General features: G+C 35.8%; 1 protein-coding gene and 1 pseudogene across 1 annotated transcript; one reads left to right on the top strand and one right to left on the bottom strand.

Annotated features, from left to right (window-relative positions):
- Window positions 1-10,554: 10,554 nt before the first annotated feature.
- On the bottom strand, window positions 10,555-12,614 carry LOC149142910 (putative potassium transporter 12 pseudogene; annotated as a pseudogene).
- Window positions 12,615-13,189: 575 nt separating this feature from the next.
- LOC149142909 (uncharacterized) lies at window positions 13,190-14,828 on the top strand. Its single transcript, XM_089449854.1, has 4 exons — window positions 13,190-13,874; window positions 13,977-14,063; window positions 14,157-14,249; window positions 14,422-14,828. The coding sequence occupies exons 1-4, from the start codon at window positions 13,752-13,754 to the stop codon at window positions 14,617-14,619; spliced, it is 501 nt and encodes a 166-aa protein (XP_089305980.1). The 5' UTR covers window positions 13,190-13,751; the 3' UTR covers window positions 14,620-14,828.
- Window positions 14,829-15,034: the final 206 nt, after the last annotated feature.

Raw genomic sequence — 15,034 nt, 5'->3', positions numbered from 1 at the left:
AACTTTCGATCACTTGGATACACAAGGGCTTGCCAACATGCTTTTTTCCAATTGTGCTACTACCCTCAGAAAATATACAATGTATCATATTAACATCCACTTAAACCAAATTGACTTTTGGGACACATGTATCTTTGATGATGAAGGGAATCCAATTATGTGATGTCAAACACATTCCCTCACAAACACTCACAAAGACCCTACACTTTTTAGGGTTCGAACCTAGGTTGTCTGTTATGAAACCAACTCACAAAAAGATAGAAAAGATAGATCAACAACTTAGAAATCAGCCTCTTCGAGGGGGCAACCTCCTTTACATTACACAAAAGAACAATTATTGGATGATACAAATGACAAAGCCTCATTTCTATATATAGGAGTCTAAGGGGTCACAATATAATCAAAGTCAACATAACAATAATAATATAAGGGCACAAAAATAACAATAGTGGGCTTCTATGGGGCACAATAATAACAATATGGGGACAATAAGGGCACAACAATAACAGTAAGGGCCACAATGACACTAGTAATGGGGGAATCACTAGTGTTATAGGGACCTAACATTGTCTATATGGAAACACTGTATAATTTTGAATTTATTTATTGTAGATTTGTACATAGATGGATATTCCTTTCTTTGCATTTATCTTTTAGACTTCTTGCTTTCACCAATTGATTTAGAGCTTATGGAGTCTCAAGTAGCACCAATCCCCTTGCTTCTATTGGATTGAATAACATGATTTCTCTTTTGAAATCCATAATATCTCATTCACATGCTTCCTATTTCTCCCATAAGACTTTAGCACAAACTCCATGATCATGTTTGTGTCCCTCTTAATAACGCACTCCTTGGAAGGGTCCATAAAATCTTTTATTAGGACTAAACTTGGATGTCTCTTCTTTCTTGCCCTTTGATTCTTCATTCAATCATACCACCCATCAACTTGTTATTTTTCCATTTTTCTTATAATGACCTTTTTTGTTGGGAAGGTGCCTTTCAAGTATTTTGTCTTTGCATATAGATACACATAAAGTATCATTATTTTAATCTAATGGACGTGGTTGTTAAAATCACCAATATTTAATTAAATATGCATTGTTATACCTTTGCTCAAGTCAACTTCAATTCAAATTCTAACACATGTGTGTATACCCTTCCTTGCTTAGTTTGTATATTGTTGTAAGTCCCCAATATATTTATGTTGGCTTTTGAAAGATCATCTCATCCCAAAATAAGTAGGGGGGATTCAATATTCAAATCCAGAGTGGGGTTGAAGAAATGGATATTGAAGATGGATTCAATTATAGAAACTATCTTTTGAAAAAAGGTTAGTTTTGCCCCAAAAAGAAAGTCCCTCCTTTGAGACCTTTCCACAACTTCCATAGTTGTGAAATTTTACAATAATAGAACCTCTAGAGTAGAGGTTTACCATATACTTAGAACTTAGGTTGGAATTGATTTGATTCTTGAACTCTTTAGATGATGACTAGAGATCATTAAATACATAGTTTGAAGCGTTTGCTTGTAGTTATTAATGAACTTGTTAACCATCCATAGATGAATACTTCCCTTGCACATGTGCTTGATTTTGTCAATAATGAAAGAATCCTACTATGTTTTTGGTATATTCGACAAGACTACATCTTTAAAATAAAGAAGATTCAATTCTTAATGCTTTGCAATCCTGTAAGAGGGAGGGACAATCGAAGTCACGCAGGAGGAGGTATTCCCTTTGTTTAGCGAAACTCTATAGAGATAAAGCACTAAATGCAAGATTAACCCCTTGTTTATGTGATAATTAGGGAATATATATCTATTCTCTCAAAGATTAGTCTTATATATTCAAAAAGAATTTCTCATTTATTCTAAATAACACTTAACACTGTTTATAGAATAATTTCTCACCATTACAATCACAATAATCATTTTTCAAGGCAAAAACTACATCAAAACTTTTTGAATATGCAAGTAGATAATCTCCACAAATGAAGATGAAAACATATTTTGAGCATGTTTAAAGTGGATTAAACTATAATAATAAAAGACACAACAAAAATCTTGATACAATATTAGCTCAAATAATTATCTTTAACAAAAATCTATTAAAAATTGCTATAAAATTATAAAATGAAATTAACATTAATAACTAATCAATTAATTTATATAAAATCCCAATTTAATAATGAATAATTACTTAATTCTTTAAGTTCCACTTCAAAGAAAGCATTGAAACATCAGCTAGAGAAGGGTGCATTATTGTTTTTGGAGTAAGAGAAGGGTGCATTATTGTTTTGGTGTTCTATGTCCGTTATCAATATTTTATTTGATGTGCCCAATTATTTTTCCAAAGTAAAACTATTATTCAACTTAAATAATAGAATGTATAATATTTCAAATTCTATAAAATGTATAATATTTCAAATTCTTTCAAAATCCGTTTTACTAAAACACAAATATATGGTCGTCGATGACATGATCGGACGGTAGATATTCTAACCCGCCTTTAAATTCAAATCCTCTTGGTAGTTTGGCACCATTGCATGTATCCCTGTCAATGAGCTCAGTAGCTCGCATATGAACAATCATGGTTTGCAATCGCATAAACATTGCCCTAGAATCGATCCACGAGCCACCAGATCTCTCTCTGCACGACTTCCAACAGTTCATCTGCGTTTCTTCGTGGTCAAAACGATTTCTTTGTTTCTTGATACAGTTCATCTGCGTTTCTTTGTTTTCTTTAGCACCAGCTGAAGGGGAGAACTTTTGCCACATTCCGGGGTCATCTCTGTTCATTATAGAAGGAGGTCTTGTAACCTGCTCCAAACTGCCAGTTTCTCTCTTTGAAAGTTTGTATTGAAAACCAGTGTTGGGTCGAAGGTTTACTCATATGAAGGATGCAGAAAATGAGAGTCCTTTAGTGAGTCCATGAAAAAGGCTTGGCGAAGATTTGGGGAAAAATGATACCTGCAGCAGAGCCAACAAAGTTCCAAAATTAGAGCCAACCTCACCAATTAAAATATGCAAACAACCTGGAATCCTATCTTTAGGACGAGATTGTTTGAAGCACCCCGAAAACTCAAGTATGTTATTACTATGCTACCTTTCTATAGACTGGAATTATTTCTTTTATTGTTGCAATATCCGTGATATAGTCCTGGTTCAAGCAATTGAAAGATAGACTTGATTTTTCTTCTAGTTGATTATGAGACTCTGTACTCAAGGTCATAAGAAAAAAAAATCCAAAACTTTTTAGCTAGTGAAGTATAAGTTCCTGAAAGTTAAATAGTAACTATCTCTATCCAATTACCCACTGTGTAGGTAGGCATATCATTGATTTTAGCAAGCCTTAGCATTTTCCTGTCTACCTGGATAAGGAAGCAAAATACAAACGAATAACTATCTTATCCCTAGTTGAACAGGACAGGTAAAAACCATTGTTTCCTTAAATTAGTTTCATCTTTTACCCCTATAATAAGTTATTGTGTCAGGTTTCTGAACTCTTCCCTGACACACATGAAAGTCACATGCAGTTTCAACAATGGTATTGATAAATTTTAACAAATTCTTGTACAAGAACATTCTTATAGTCGTTGCCTCTCAATGCCAAGCAGATGTTGCAATGAGAATTTTGTCCAACCATCCAAAATAGTAAATACATAGCTCCTCCTTCTTCCTTAGTCTTATAGCTATTGCAATATGATTAACGGAGCAAAGATTTAACCGTGTCCTTAACATTAGCACTGAGATGATATACACTAAATCCTGCCATAGTCACTCTAGCTCTCCATTTTCCTGTAACTTCATACCTCTCAATCCTTTCTTCTCCCTCACAAGCAATTATGTTCACTGTGTCTCAGGCAAGGCATTGTTTTTCAACATTCATACGATTTCTGCTATCCCTTTTAAGTGTAGCATCTAGCGACTCAAACACTGATGAGTAATAGTTTAATGCTTCCATGGACTGGGGGATGAAAGGTGTGTTATTAGTGTTAACCTCTTGTTTTATGATCAGAAAGTAGAATGTCATGCTTGGAGGCCTTTTTTAACATATTGTTATTCGGTAACCATAAACTGCTATTCACAAAAACCAGGTATCATAATTTCTTTAATTTCAACTTGTTTCTCTTATTGGGGACAATGAAATGTACTGTCTTGCAATCTCTCTCACATGCAAATGAGCTAGCAGGTTTTCTTGAAATACAATTAAGAAACTGCTGCAAAATTAGCAAATTAACTCCATAAGATTCCCCCACAAGACAATGCTGTTGCTTGCCCCTTGTCATAGTTAGTTGCTTGGAGTCCACAAAATACTCCCACCTCCTTTAAGAATTCAATTCATCTCCAATCATTCGTTGCTTCTTTGGGGAAGGGTGCATTCTTCTTGTTACCTTTCAAATTGTATGTAATGATAAGAGCCCTAATCCACAATGTACAACTTCAGGGAACTGTTAGGATGGTCACCACCTTCACCTCAACAACCTATCCTCTTCACTTTAGGCTGGCTCTCCTTTGGCTCAAGGGGATATACCTAATACTATTAATAAGACAAAGAAATGAGGCACAAGGTGAAGTTGAGAGAAGCCTTAGTAAAATAGAGTTTTGGAGTTTTTAGGGTTTTAGAATAAGTGATGGAAGGAGAATCAAATGGCTTATGAGGTCAAGAAGAAACTCTTCGGAGAAGTGGCTTATTTCCTTCAAGGATTAGGGGTTTGAGACTAGAGTCTAGAACCAAAAGGAAAGAGTGATCCCTCACTCAATGAAGAATAAAAATGAATATCAAGGTCTACAAGAAGGGAACTTTCAATGGAAAACCTTCACCAACAAGATCAAATATGTTTTGATAAATGTACTTAATACTTCTTACTAGGGAACCAAAGGAAAAACATAGCAAGGTGCCAAATAATCACCAAATCAACAAAGGAATAATGCAGAAGAAAAACCCTAAAACATCTCCCTTCCAAGTGGTAACTTACCCCCTAAATGGATTGATCTTGAAGTCTTGTAGAAGACGAGCATTTCATCATTAATCTGTATGCACCAAAATTCAAATAATAACCAAGAAAGAGAAGCTTCAAGAATTGAAAACAATCATCCACAAAAAAGGAATCCCTTACACCATAAATGCTCCAAGAAAGATATGTCAATTAAGTTCCAAGGAGTGAGAGCTACAAAAATCCAACCATGAGTGAAATTGAGGAAGTGCATCTCTTTACACATGAGATTGACCTCCTCATCAACAAACACATCATTGACAATAAAACCAAATAAAATGCTCAAGAGAGCTTATTTTTGTTACACTACTGCTCAAGTGAACTTATTCATTTTCCTACCCTACTGTAGCATGTACAAAATGCAGCTACTAGGTGAAGTCAGTGATCCGATGCAGCCACCTTAACATCTTGGAAGCACAATGCCCCTTCCCTCAGTGCTTAGTCATCATGGAAAACAGGGAGACATCAAACTCTGAATGGTTACAAGTTGGAATCTCTGTCAATGCCTCTCTGGGAATGAATTTGGATGCCTGCAAATGAAGTATGTCATGAAGGGGCTGTAACTTTGGACATGTTCTGCTACATGATATATCTACCCATCCCTGCAAAGGACTGTTATAATTGTTGTCAAACCATAAGGTGTTTTCTTGGCTCTTGAGCATCTCTTCCGAGAAAACAATATCCCCCTTTACTGCATGTTTTTGGATTCTGGTTTTAAGACTATATGAAAAAGTACAAGACTGTTGTATTTTTGAGTCTTGCACAGATTCAACAGTTTGCATGTCAAGGCCATATTATCAGTTCTGCACTCTTCTGTTCCCTTTGGACACAAATCACTGTTCTTTTGCAAGGCATTCCCGGAACAAATTTCAACAATGTGGTGATCCATATGACCAATTGGTGTGTTCTTCTGCCTTACAAGAGAATCAATTTTATTTTCTAAAGTATGCCAAAGAATGGCACCAATTTCATTCTCAGGGCATCTTCAAGCATGTATTCTTGAGTAGGGCATTGATACATCCTCGAAGGACTGTCCCCAAAAACTATCTGAAAAATGAATACAACATTTACTATAATAGCTACAAGTTGATACTTTCCAGGAATGGTTATTACCTTGCTCAATCTACCACATACATCTTTTTTATTGTCATTTTTTATCATGGTGTATACATTTTTTTCAACAATTTTGAAGTGTGCCCTGCCTTCAATGCAATGTTGGTTCCAGGAAGGAATATAATCACTGTCGAACTACCATGACTGCCATTTAATGATATCAGGCCCGTTTCTTCAAAATTTAGCAAGCTCTCACAAGGCAAAGGCCAGACATTAATAGAACAATGAGGTGCATTTCCATTGTCACCTCAGCAATCCTCCTTCTGCTTTTTAGTGGAATTATACCACACAGGAGGCTTCCCAATTTTCACCTAAATGATATTCTAAGTTATATGGATCAAGGTGATATATCAGATGAATCAAAGCTAAGTAAAGGTACTTTCAATGGACAAGGGCACAATTGTCTATGTGTAGGAGCAGTGTACCATATACAAAGCCCTAGAGAGGTACTTGTGACCTAGGGTTACATCGTGTAGATCAACAAAGGGATGCCTAGGTATACAAATACCAAGAAAAGGTTTGCAAATAAGAAAAGGCAAACCTTCGATTTAAGACTCAAGTTGAAGCCTTAGCCAAAGTTAGGATTTAGCTAGGGCACAAATTGCCTAGGGTAGATTGTTGGGGAAAATTCAAGCATGAAGGGAGCTAGATTTTGAGTGCCAAGGATCAATCAAGTTTAACTCAAGCTACTAAAGCCTCAATGTCTATCCAATAGGAGACCCTTGTTGAATTTGACCCTATGCCCTAGCCCTAGCGGCCTGCTTTAAAGGACTTCAAAAAATAGAAGAGGAGATAAGATGAAAGTTTTTATGATTTTTGATCACCAAAAGGATTCCTAGTGCCTTTTCCTACCTGGGTGATGTAGTCTATAGGGCTAAATTTAAGATAAATTAAATTTATGCTTGGAGTAAGAGGGAAAACCCTAGTCTTCACTTGATAAACCCTAGCTATCTTTTTAATGGGGGGGAAATTAAATAAATGAAAGCTCTCTAGGAGGTCCTTTATGGTATTCAAGGTTTAGCATGCAATAATCAAGCAAGATTTCCATATAAGATATGCATGTAGAGATGGAATAAGAAAAACCCTAGCATAATTTTATCACATGAAAAACAATAAAAATCTGCAATTACACTTAAATTCTTCCAAGAAATAGCCTTCTTTCAATCCCAAAAAGACACCTCCAAGACACAAATCATTCGCCAATAGCAATGGGTCCAAAAAGATCACATCTCCACAAGTAGCAAGTTGCATCTAGGCTAAGTAGAGCTTTATAAAAGAGGTTGAAATCCACAAGTGATGATGATAAACAAGGGAGTGATCCTCTATTTATATGAGGTCAATCACTTCCATTAGTTTTCCTAAAAGCCTTATAAGAAACTTAATTCTGAGTGGGCTTGAAGTAAATGGGCTACCAAGCCAACTCAATAGTTCAATACAAAAAAATAAGCCACCAATGCTCGCATGCATGGGTTGAAACTCTTCCCAAGCATGATGTTATGCCCTTTTAGGGGTAATAAAGCTCCAAAAATACAAAACAAGGGCTAGATGCATCTCCAACCATCATAATCAATCATGAATTGAGGTTGAGTCATCAAATCAAGCCTTAAAACATCTCCCTTTATTTTCCTCCCTTCCTATGGATTATACTTGATAATCTAATATTTTTTAACTTCATTTGATTCTTTGAAGTTGATTCCCTTCCTCCATTTTCATTAAAATCATCATGTTATAAGGCAAAAGGGCATACCTTTATATGAAATTTTGCCAGCAAAGAGTCCAAAATTAAATTTTGGACAATTAAATTTTCATGCAACTAAGCAACATTGCTTTTTAACAATACTCTTGGTTCAACATTTTTTGACAATGGTCTTGGTTCAGTACTTTCTTACGAGCAGAGCCCTCTCCATTCCTTCAAGAAAGAGTGGTCTCCTTGGAAAAACAATAAATCTGACCATTTCAATTTTTTCATAATGTAATACCTTGTACCGGATATCTTTGGTTTATGCCTTCTAAAATCTTGGATACCTCATCAATTTTTCCCTTAGAGAAACACTGTTTTACAGAGTCAAAAAGTTAGTTTCACAACCTCTTCTAATTATTTTGCCTTCTAATTGTAATGATTTTTCCACTTCACTGGTCTGAAATAGAGCAGACATTACTTCTGTGTATACTTTAACATGTACAGAGGATTTACAACAAATCACTTCTTCAAGAACTTTTTATGCCTCAATTTTTTTTCCTACCTTCCCAAGATGATGCATGCCATAGATAAAACTTGCATGACTTGGAACAACACGTTCCCTAAGCATTTTGTTCCGTATCTGGGCAACGACTTGAACTTTCTTTGATTTGCAGCAAGCTTTGATGAGTGAATAGTACAGAGCATCCTCCTACAACATGGCATAGAGCAAAATATGCTTAACAGAAGTAGTCATTCACATCAATAGCAGGAAAACCATCCTGATGTGTTTCCAACAAAACATTATCTTGTGATACCCTACACACCACCATATTGGGTAAAAATGTAAAACTAGCATGTGTACCCCCAATGCCAACATTTTTTTCAAGAAGTTCCAAACCATAACAGACAAGACTCTAGATACTAAAATGACAAGAAAAGTTTACAAAACTTTGAGAATTGTCAAGCCTGTTTCAGACTCTCAGATATCTAGTGGGCTATGCCTGTCCATGAATGCACGTGAGAGACCAATAATATACAAGAAGGCAATGAAACAATCACAAAAGCACCTACACTCAAAATTCCATTCTGGAAAGAAGGAAAAGACTCACTAAGGATACCAAGGGGTGCAAAATTCTAGATGTGAGGAATAGCAGTTACTGAGGAATACGGTTCATATATTCTTACTGTTACAGATAATGCATTTACCAGATTGACTCAAGGTCTATTTCCTAGTGTCATGGAACACTGTGTTTTGATGATGGCTTTTGGTCTTGTTCCCATGGAACTGTAGTTGCATCTGGCTTAATCAATATGAAAGGGCTGCCCTGTGCGCGATTAGGAAGAAGTTTCCTTTCTTTCTCCTCTGGGTTATGTTTCAAAATTATAACCATCAGCTATCGGCATGTTGAAGGGATCACACACCTTTCAAGCAGAGCCCATTTTTCTGCAGGATTGTCCATAGGCATTGTTTCAGGTAACACCCCTTCATACAGAAGCCAGTTTTCCACAGAAGAATGGTGGCTGTTCAGTGACTCAGGGCCTCTCTGTGCAGTCACAAGTAGTATCAGCATTATAACATATCCTTTCAGAATTCAAGTATATCTTCTCACTGGAAAGCAAAACAACCTCACTTCAGAAACAACAAACAGTGTAGATTAGGGTGAAATTTGTGATCTATGATCTTCCTGATATATGTCATTCCCTTTCTAATCTTGATGACATTTTACAGGTCTGTATGAGCAGAAAGAATTCTCTCAGTGCTTAATCATTTTGAATTTTTATGGCTTCTCATGTTGGTCCCCATGTGAGTATCAGTTAATACTGCTGTCAAATTGTATAAAACAGATAGACAGGAGGACTGAACACAGAAGGTCTACATAAACTAGTTTTGCAGTGCTTCCTTTTGCTATTCATAAACAACTTGCACTGTGGGAATGTACTACCTGCAAGGTTGCGTTGTTTGTTTCATGAAAGGCTAGCCGCTAAATGGCATTGGGAGCCCAGTTGTTTACTTTCCAAGTTAGTCATTCCTATCAGATTTACTTTGGCTAAATATCGTAAGTTAACACCCCATCTTTTGTGTCATATGAAGTTGAAGTTGAATCTTTAGAGTAACAATATTCTCCAAGCTTGTTTCTTTTGTTCAGCAAAATAGATTTCTAAGTTTATTGTTCTTTGTGTCACTGGCCCATAGTAAGGTTTCTTATTTAAATAATTTATTCAAATTATCATTTTTGATATTAAACAAAAAATATTGTATAGCCCAGAATTGGGCCCACTGGAGTTCATTCCCCTGTTAGGTCAACATAAAACCTTTGTTGCATAGATCAATGGGCCATGCAACATTGGGCATATCATTTTTTAAATTTCAATAAAAAAAAATTATTTGAAAATTAAATTTTTAATATAGTTTTTTTATGAAGAACCCAAAGAACCCGAAGAACCCAAAGAACCCAACCCGAAGAACCCGAAGAACCCAAGAACCCAAGCACACGAAGAACCCGAAGAACCCGAAGAACCGAAGAACCGAAGAACCCGAAGAACCCAAGAACTCAAGAACCCAAGAACCCGTTAAAGGAAAAGAACCCAAATTTTTTTTTTGAAGAACCCGGTTCTTCATGGAAGAACCCGGTTCTTCTGGGTTCGTCTGGGAAGAACCCGTACCCGAATCCGGTACTTGGGTGCGGGAACCCGGGACGGGTTCGAGAACCCTACCCCCGGGTGCGGGTACCCATGCAACACAGATTTTCATGGATATAACTTAATATAACTTTCTTATGTAGAAAACATGGCTTATCTTAGGCTTAACCATGCATATAAAATACCACCTATCATCTTCATTGAAAAAAGAATGGTGTCTTTGTTCATAAATATCAGTGATTAATCATAGGAATGGCTATTATTCTCTATCAAACAAAATCAAGGACTAAGTAATGAAGATCTTGGTCGACAACAAAACTTATGATTATTAACTTCACATTAAAATTCACTTCATCTCTGCCACCTTCAAGGAAATCTTTGTTATCCATCACCATATTGATGTTGTGACTTGGTCCTTGAAAAACATTCAGCATGTTTGATTCATGGAAACCTTCAAGTTAGACAGTATATGTCATGCTAACTTGCAAGAGATTGGTTTGAGGTACATTGAGGCTTGCAGGGCCTGCCCTGCAGTTTGCCCTCATGAAAGCATAGAAGTAGATTATAACCAGTTTCTTAGGAAACCATGAATCCTTTCTAGCCTTGACATCTCCGTGACCAACAAGATATACAACTCCTGATAATTCAGAACACTTCCATAGTTCCAAATGTACATCACAAGAAGGAAGCAGGTGGCAAAAACCATTTATCCAACCATTTTCCCCCACTTTCATCAAAACTGCAGAAAAATAAATTAGCTCAGTTGATCCAAATAGAACAGGAAATCCAATCGCAAGGAATATATTTTTTGCCCATATAAGAACCATGACAAGAGTCACTAGGCTTGTAGTCACCATAATCATCTCTACCTTTGCAATGCCATATGCATTTGATATCTCGACCGTGCTCTTAAAAAAATCACATACCAAGACACACATTATCATTAGAACCCAGTTGATGACAAGAATGTAGATTTGACCATGAACCGTCGGGATGTGTGAATTATTTTCAATCTGGGAAAGCATCCTAGGGCCATGGACATTTTAATAGATGAAATTGTTGTTGAGATCATTGCCTGGCTTGCAATCATGGCAAAAACACTAGCTATCACGAAGACTGGCCAGATAAAACCATCTGGAATTGAAGCAGAGAATACGTTCTCCACCACAGAGGGATGCTTCATAAGATATGCAACTTGATCCATGTAAGCCAATAGTAGGCATGGGAATACTACACATGTGAAGGCTATCTGGATGGATCTTACTGAGAAGTGACCCAAATCAGCAAACATAGCTTCAGCTCCTATTATGCATAACATGCAACCTCCTAGGGACATCCATGCTTTGATAGTGTTCCTCTTGAACAAGTAATAGATATAAACAGGATTGAATGCCCTTAAAATTGTCATGTAATGTTAAATAATATTGTAAAGTAAAATAGAACCAATAGAGAAAAATCATATCATGAGTGCCAGAGAAAATGTCATGCCTACTTTGCTTGTACCAAACAATTTTATGCTGAACAAGATCACCAGGAATATGATTGAGACAATGACCACTGTGTCTTCCGTAAAGCTAGATATTTCATCTTGCATGCCACTAACAACAGACATGACTGATATTGCAGGTGTAAGTATGCCATCCCCAATTACCATGGAAGTACCCATGAGAAACAAGAGTAGCAGTAGGGTCTTCAATTTTGTACTTCTCTAAAGGCTTTCTTTGATTCTTAATCATCTTTCCAGTTTCGGGGTGGGCAACTTGAGCTTGAAACTGGAATTTTTTTCATCTGATGGTTGCTGGTTGGGGAGCAGATTGACCTTCGCATATGTGCAAATCAAAGAGTACAAGGAAAATGTCCCCCCTTCACCATTGTCATTGGCTTTGAGCATAATGAACACCTATTTAGCCAAAGGGATGAGGGCTATTGTGTACATCACTAAAGCTAATGCACCCAAAACATCTTCCTCTCCTTTGGTACGAGCTTGGATGAATACACTAGTGAAAACATACAAGGAGTTGGTACCCATATCTCCATAGACCACTCCAAGTGTTTGGAATGCCAAGTCGAGCGTCCGTCGTAATGAAAGGTCCTTATCATGGCCCTTATGAACACTGGGCACGTCCATGGCCTCCACATCAAAGGAATCCACTCACTTGGTCTTCAGAACGAGCCCACGCCTCATTTTGTGTCATGTCTGATCATCGTCAACAAACCACCTTGGGGATTACCCTTCCATTTCACTGCCATCAACCGACCTGGACTCTGATGACAACAAAGACATTGAGCCCTCACTGATCCCATCCCTGTCTTTCTCATCCTAGACATTGATATGATAATGGGGTTGACAATGACAAGAATGATACACAAAAGAGAAATCAATAAAAACTTAGGAGAATCCCCACAACTGTTTATAAAAAAAGCACAAGTTTATCATCCAAAGAAGCAATTTTTGCATTCAAAGACCACAATCCTCAATCTCATAATTTTATCATCCATAGAAACAACTCCTGCATTCAAATCCCATAATCCAGAAAAAGAAAGAGCTCAATCTCTTCGACCCACATCGTAACATCGTATCCCACATCCAGATTTCCATTGAAATCTTGAAAATCCTCATACCCAAATGATTTTTTGCAGTGACTTCTATGAATACATTACCATCCTTCGATCAGAGCGTTTTTGTTAAAGAAGAAACATATTATATATCTTCAAGGAGAAACATATAATGGTAATGCAAAGTTCTAAAAGGTATGTGATCCTTAGGCTTATTGGAGAGTATATAAAAAATTTCACACCTTTTTATGAGATATGGGAGGAAAACATGTTAAAGATTTTTAATAAATATAAAATTTCCAAAATGATGCTAGTTACGTGTGATTCTTTTTTCATTGTTTGTGATTATGAAAAATGAAACTCAATGTTTTTTCATTAGTGCACACATATTTCATTATATAATTGCATATAGAAAAATCATTCCAGAGTCGATAACAATAAAAGTGAAGAATTTATGGTCCAACGTTATATTTAAGGGAGATGTTTAAGGATGACGTTTGAATTTTGTTTTTCATTTTAAGACATTTGGAGCAAATATTAGGAAGGACTTTGAGAGAGGATTGTCCTTGATTTTCGAAAATGGAGTTGTTCCTTTCCAGCCATATGCCCCAAGTGACCATCAAAGGGAGAGCTCATAAGTTTTTTGGATGTTTTCTTTATAGCCATTTTTTTACACATATCCATAGAGTCCCCATGCCATTGATGTGAATTACTTGTTCGGTTTTTTTTAACCAAAATTTTTAACCAAACAAGAAAAATTAAAAAAATGCCTCAAGATCAAAGACTGAAACAAAGACCTATTGACATACCTTTTAAAGTATGGAAAGAACTTGTAAAATCATATGAGAAGTTGGATGCACAAAGAAAAGTCGGCAATGAGAGCATTCAGGTATTGAATTTTTCATTAAACATTATTTAGAATGTATTAATACTTATAAGTATCTTAGACATGTATTTGTGTGAAAATAAATTGAATTGGTTTATGTTTAAGGACAAGGCATCCAAGGCGAGGTTAACCAAGACAAAAGTCACTCATCGTAGTGGCCAGAAAGGTTTAAAAGCACTGATAACAACCTTTGTAAGTATATTAAACATGTGATATTTTTTTAATAAATTTTGTACTAGAAGAAAGTCATTGTTATCTAATTTCTCCCTATTTACTGATTGATAGGAACTAAAATATGGAAGACCTCCAAATCATTTGGAAAAGGAGGTGCTGCAGCAAAAGAGATGGGTTGAATTTGTTGTTTGGATGGACTCTATGGTATGTAATCTTAGTTGGATTTCCAATATACTTTTAAACCATATTTTCATTTTATTTTTTAGTACTATTAGATATTATATCTTACCTCATTTTATGGTTAACATTGTATAACAAAAACATGCGTTGTGTTATGTAATTAATACTAACATGTAATATTGATTTTTTTTGTCAGAATGCTATAGGTAATGATTGCCAAGACGATGATCCAAATTATGTTCAACATATATCAGGAGATGATGAGGATGAGGATGAGGATGATGGTGGTGAAGGAGGAGATGATGATGATAGTTGCGGTGTTGGTGATGATGTGGATCAGAGTAATGAGGATGGTCAAGATGATCATGAGGATGATCTTGGTGGTGGTAGCTAGGCATGCACATGCATTGTTTTTTATGAAGAAATTATTGTGTAGAATGACATTGTTATGTTTAGATGGGTGTTGTGAATTTACCCTATATCAATGAGACATTTTGATTTTGTAATCATACGATGAGTTTGATTTATGTATGTTGTTAATTTATCGTAGAATAACGATATTCATGAAATATTTTGATTTGTTAATCATATTTGAATTTTACTTGTTTTGATTAAAAATAATACTGATTTTATTAGTATTATGTTGCTATTTTATACATGTTTTGAAAATTGTTAATGACACATTGTTATTTTTTTGGATGGATGTTGTCAATTTCTCTTAAATTTCTTTACAAATGATTTTGAATTGTGATATCTGCTTTAATGATATTTAGAAACTATCATATATTTCACTATGAATCTATAAAGGG

This window comes from Pinus tabuliformis, chromosome X (genome assembly GCF_031772625.1).
Source record: "Pinus tabuliformis cultivar Carrire ecotype Pingquan chromosome X, CPIR1, whole genome shotgun sequence".
Classification (NCBI taxonomy): Eukaryota; Viridiplantae; Streptophyta; class Pinopsida; order Pinales; family Pinaceae; genus Pinus; species Pinus tabuliformis.
This window is presented reverse-complemented; position numbering and strand designations above follow the sequence as displayed.

What these genes read in the sequence shown, in the direction of transcription:
- LOC149142909 (XM_089449854.1), top strand. Translation starts at nt 13,752, where the DNA reads ATGCCTCAAGATCAAAGACTGAAACAAAGACCTATTGACATACCTTTT. An exon ending in AAGCACTGATAACAACCTTT is followed by an intron (nt 14,064 to 14,156) that starts GTAAGTATATTA and finishes ACTGATTGATAG; the next exon opens with GAACTAAAATATGGAAGACC. An exon ending in TTGTTTGGATGGACTCTATG is followed by an intron (nt 14,250 to 14,421) that starts GTATGTAATCTT and finishes TTTTTTTGTCAG; the next exon opens with AATGCTATAGGTAATGATTG.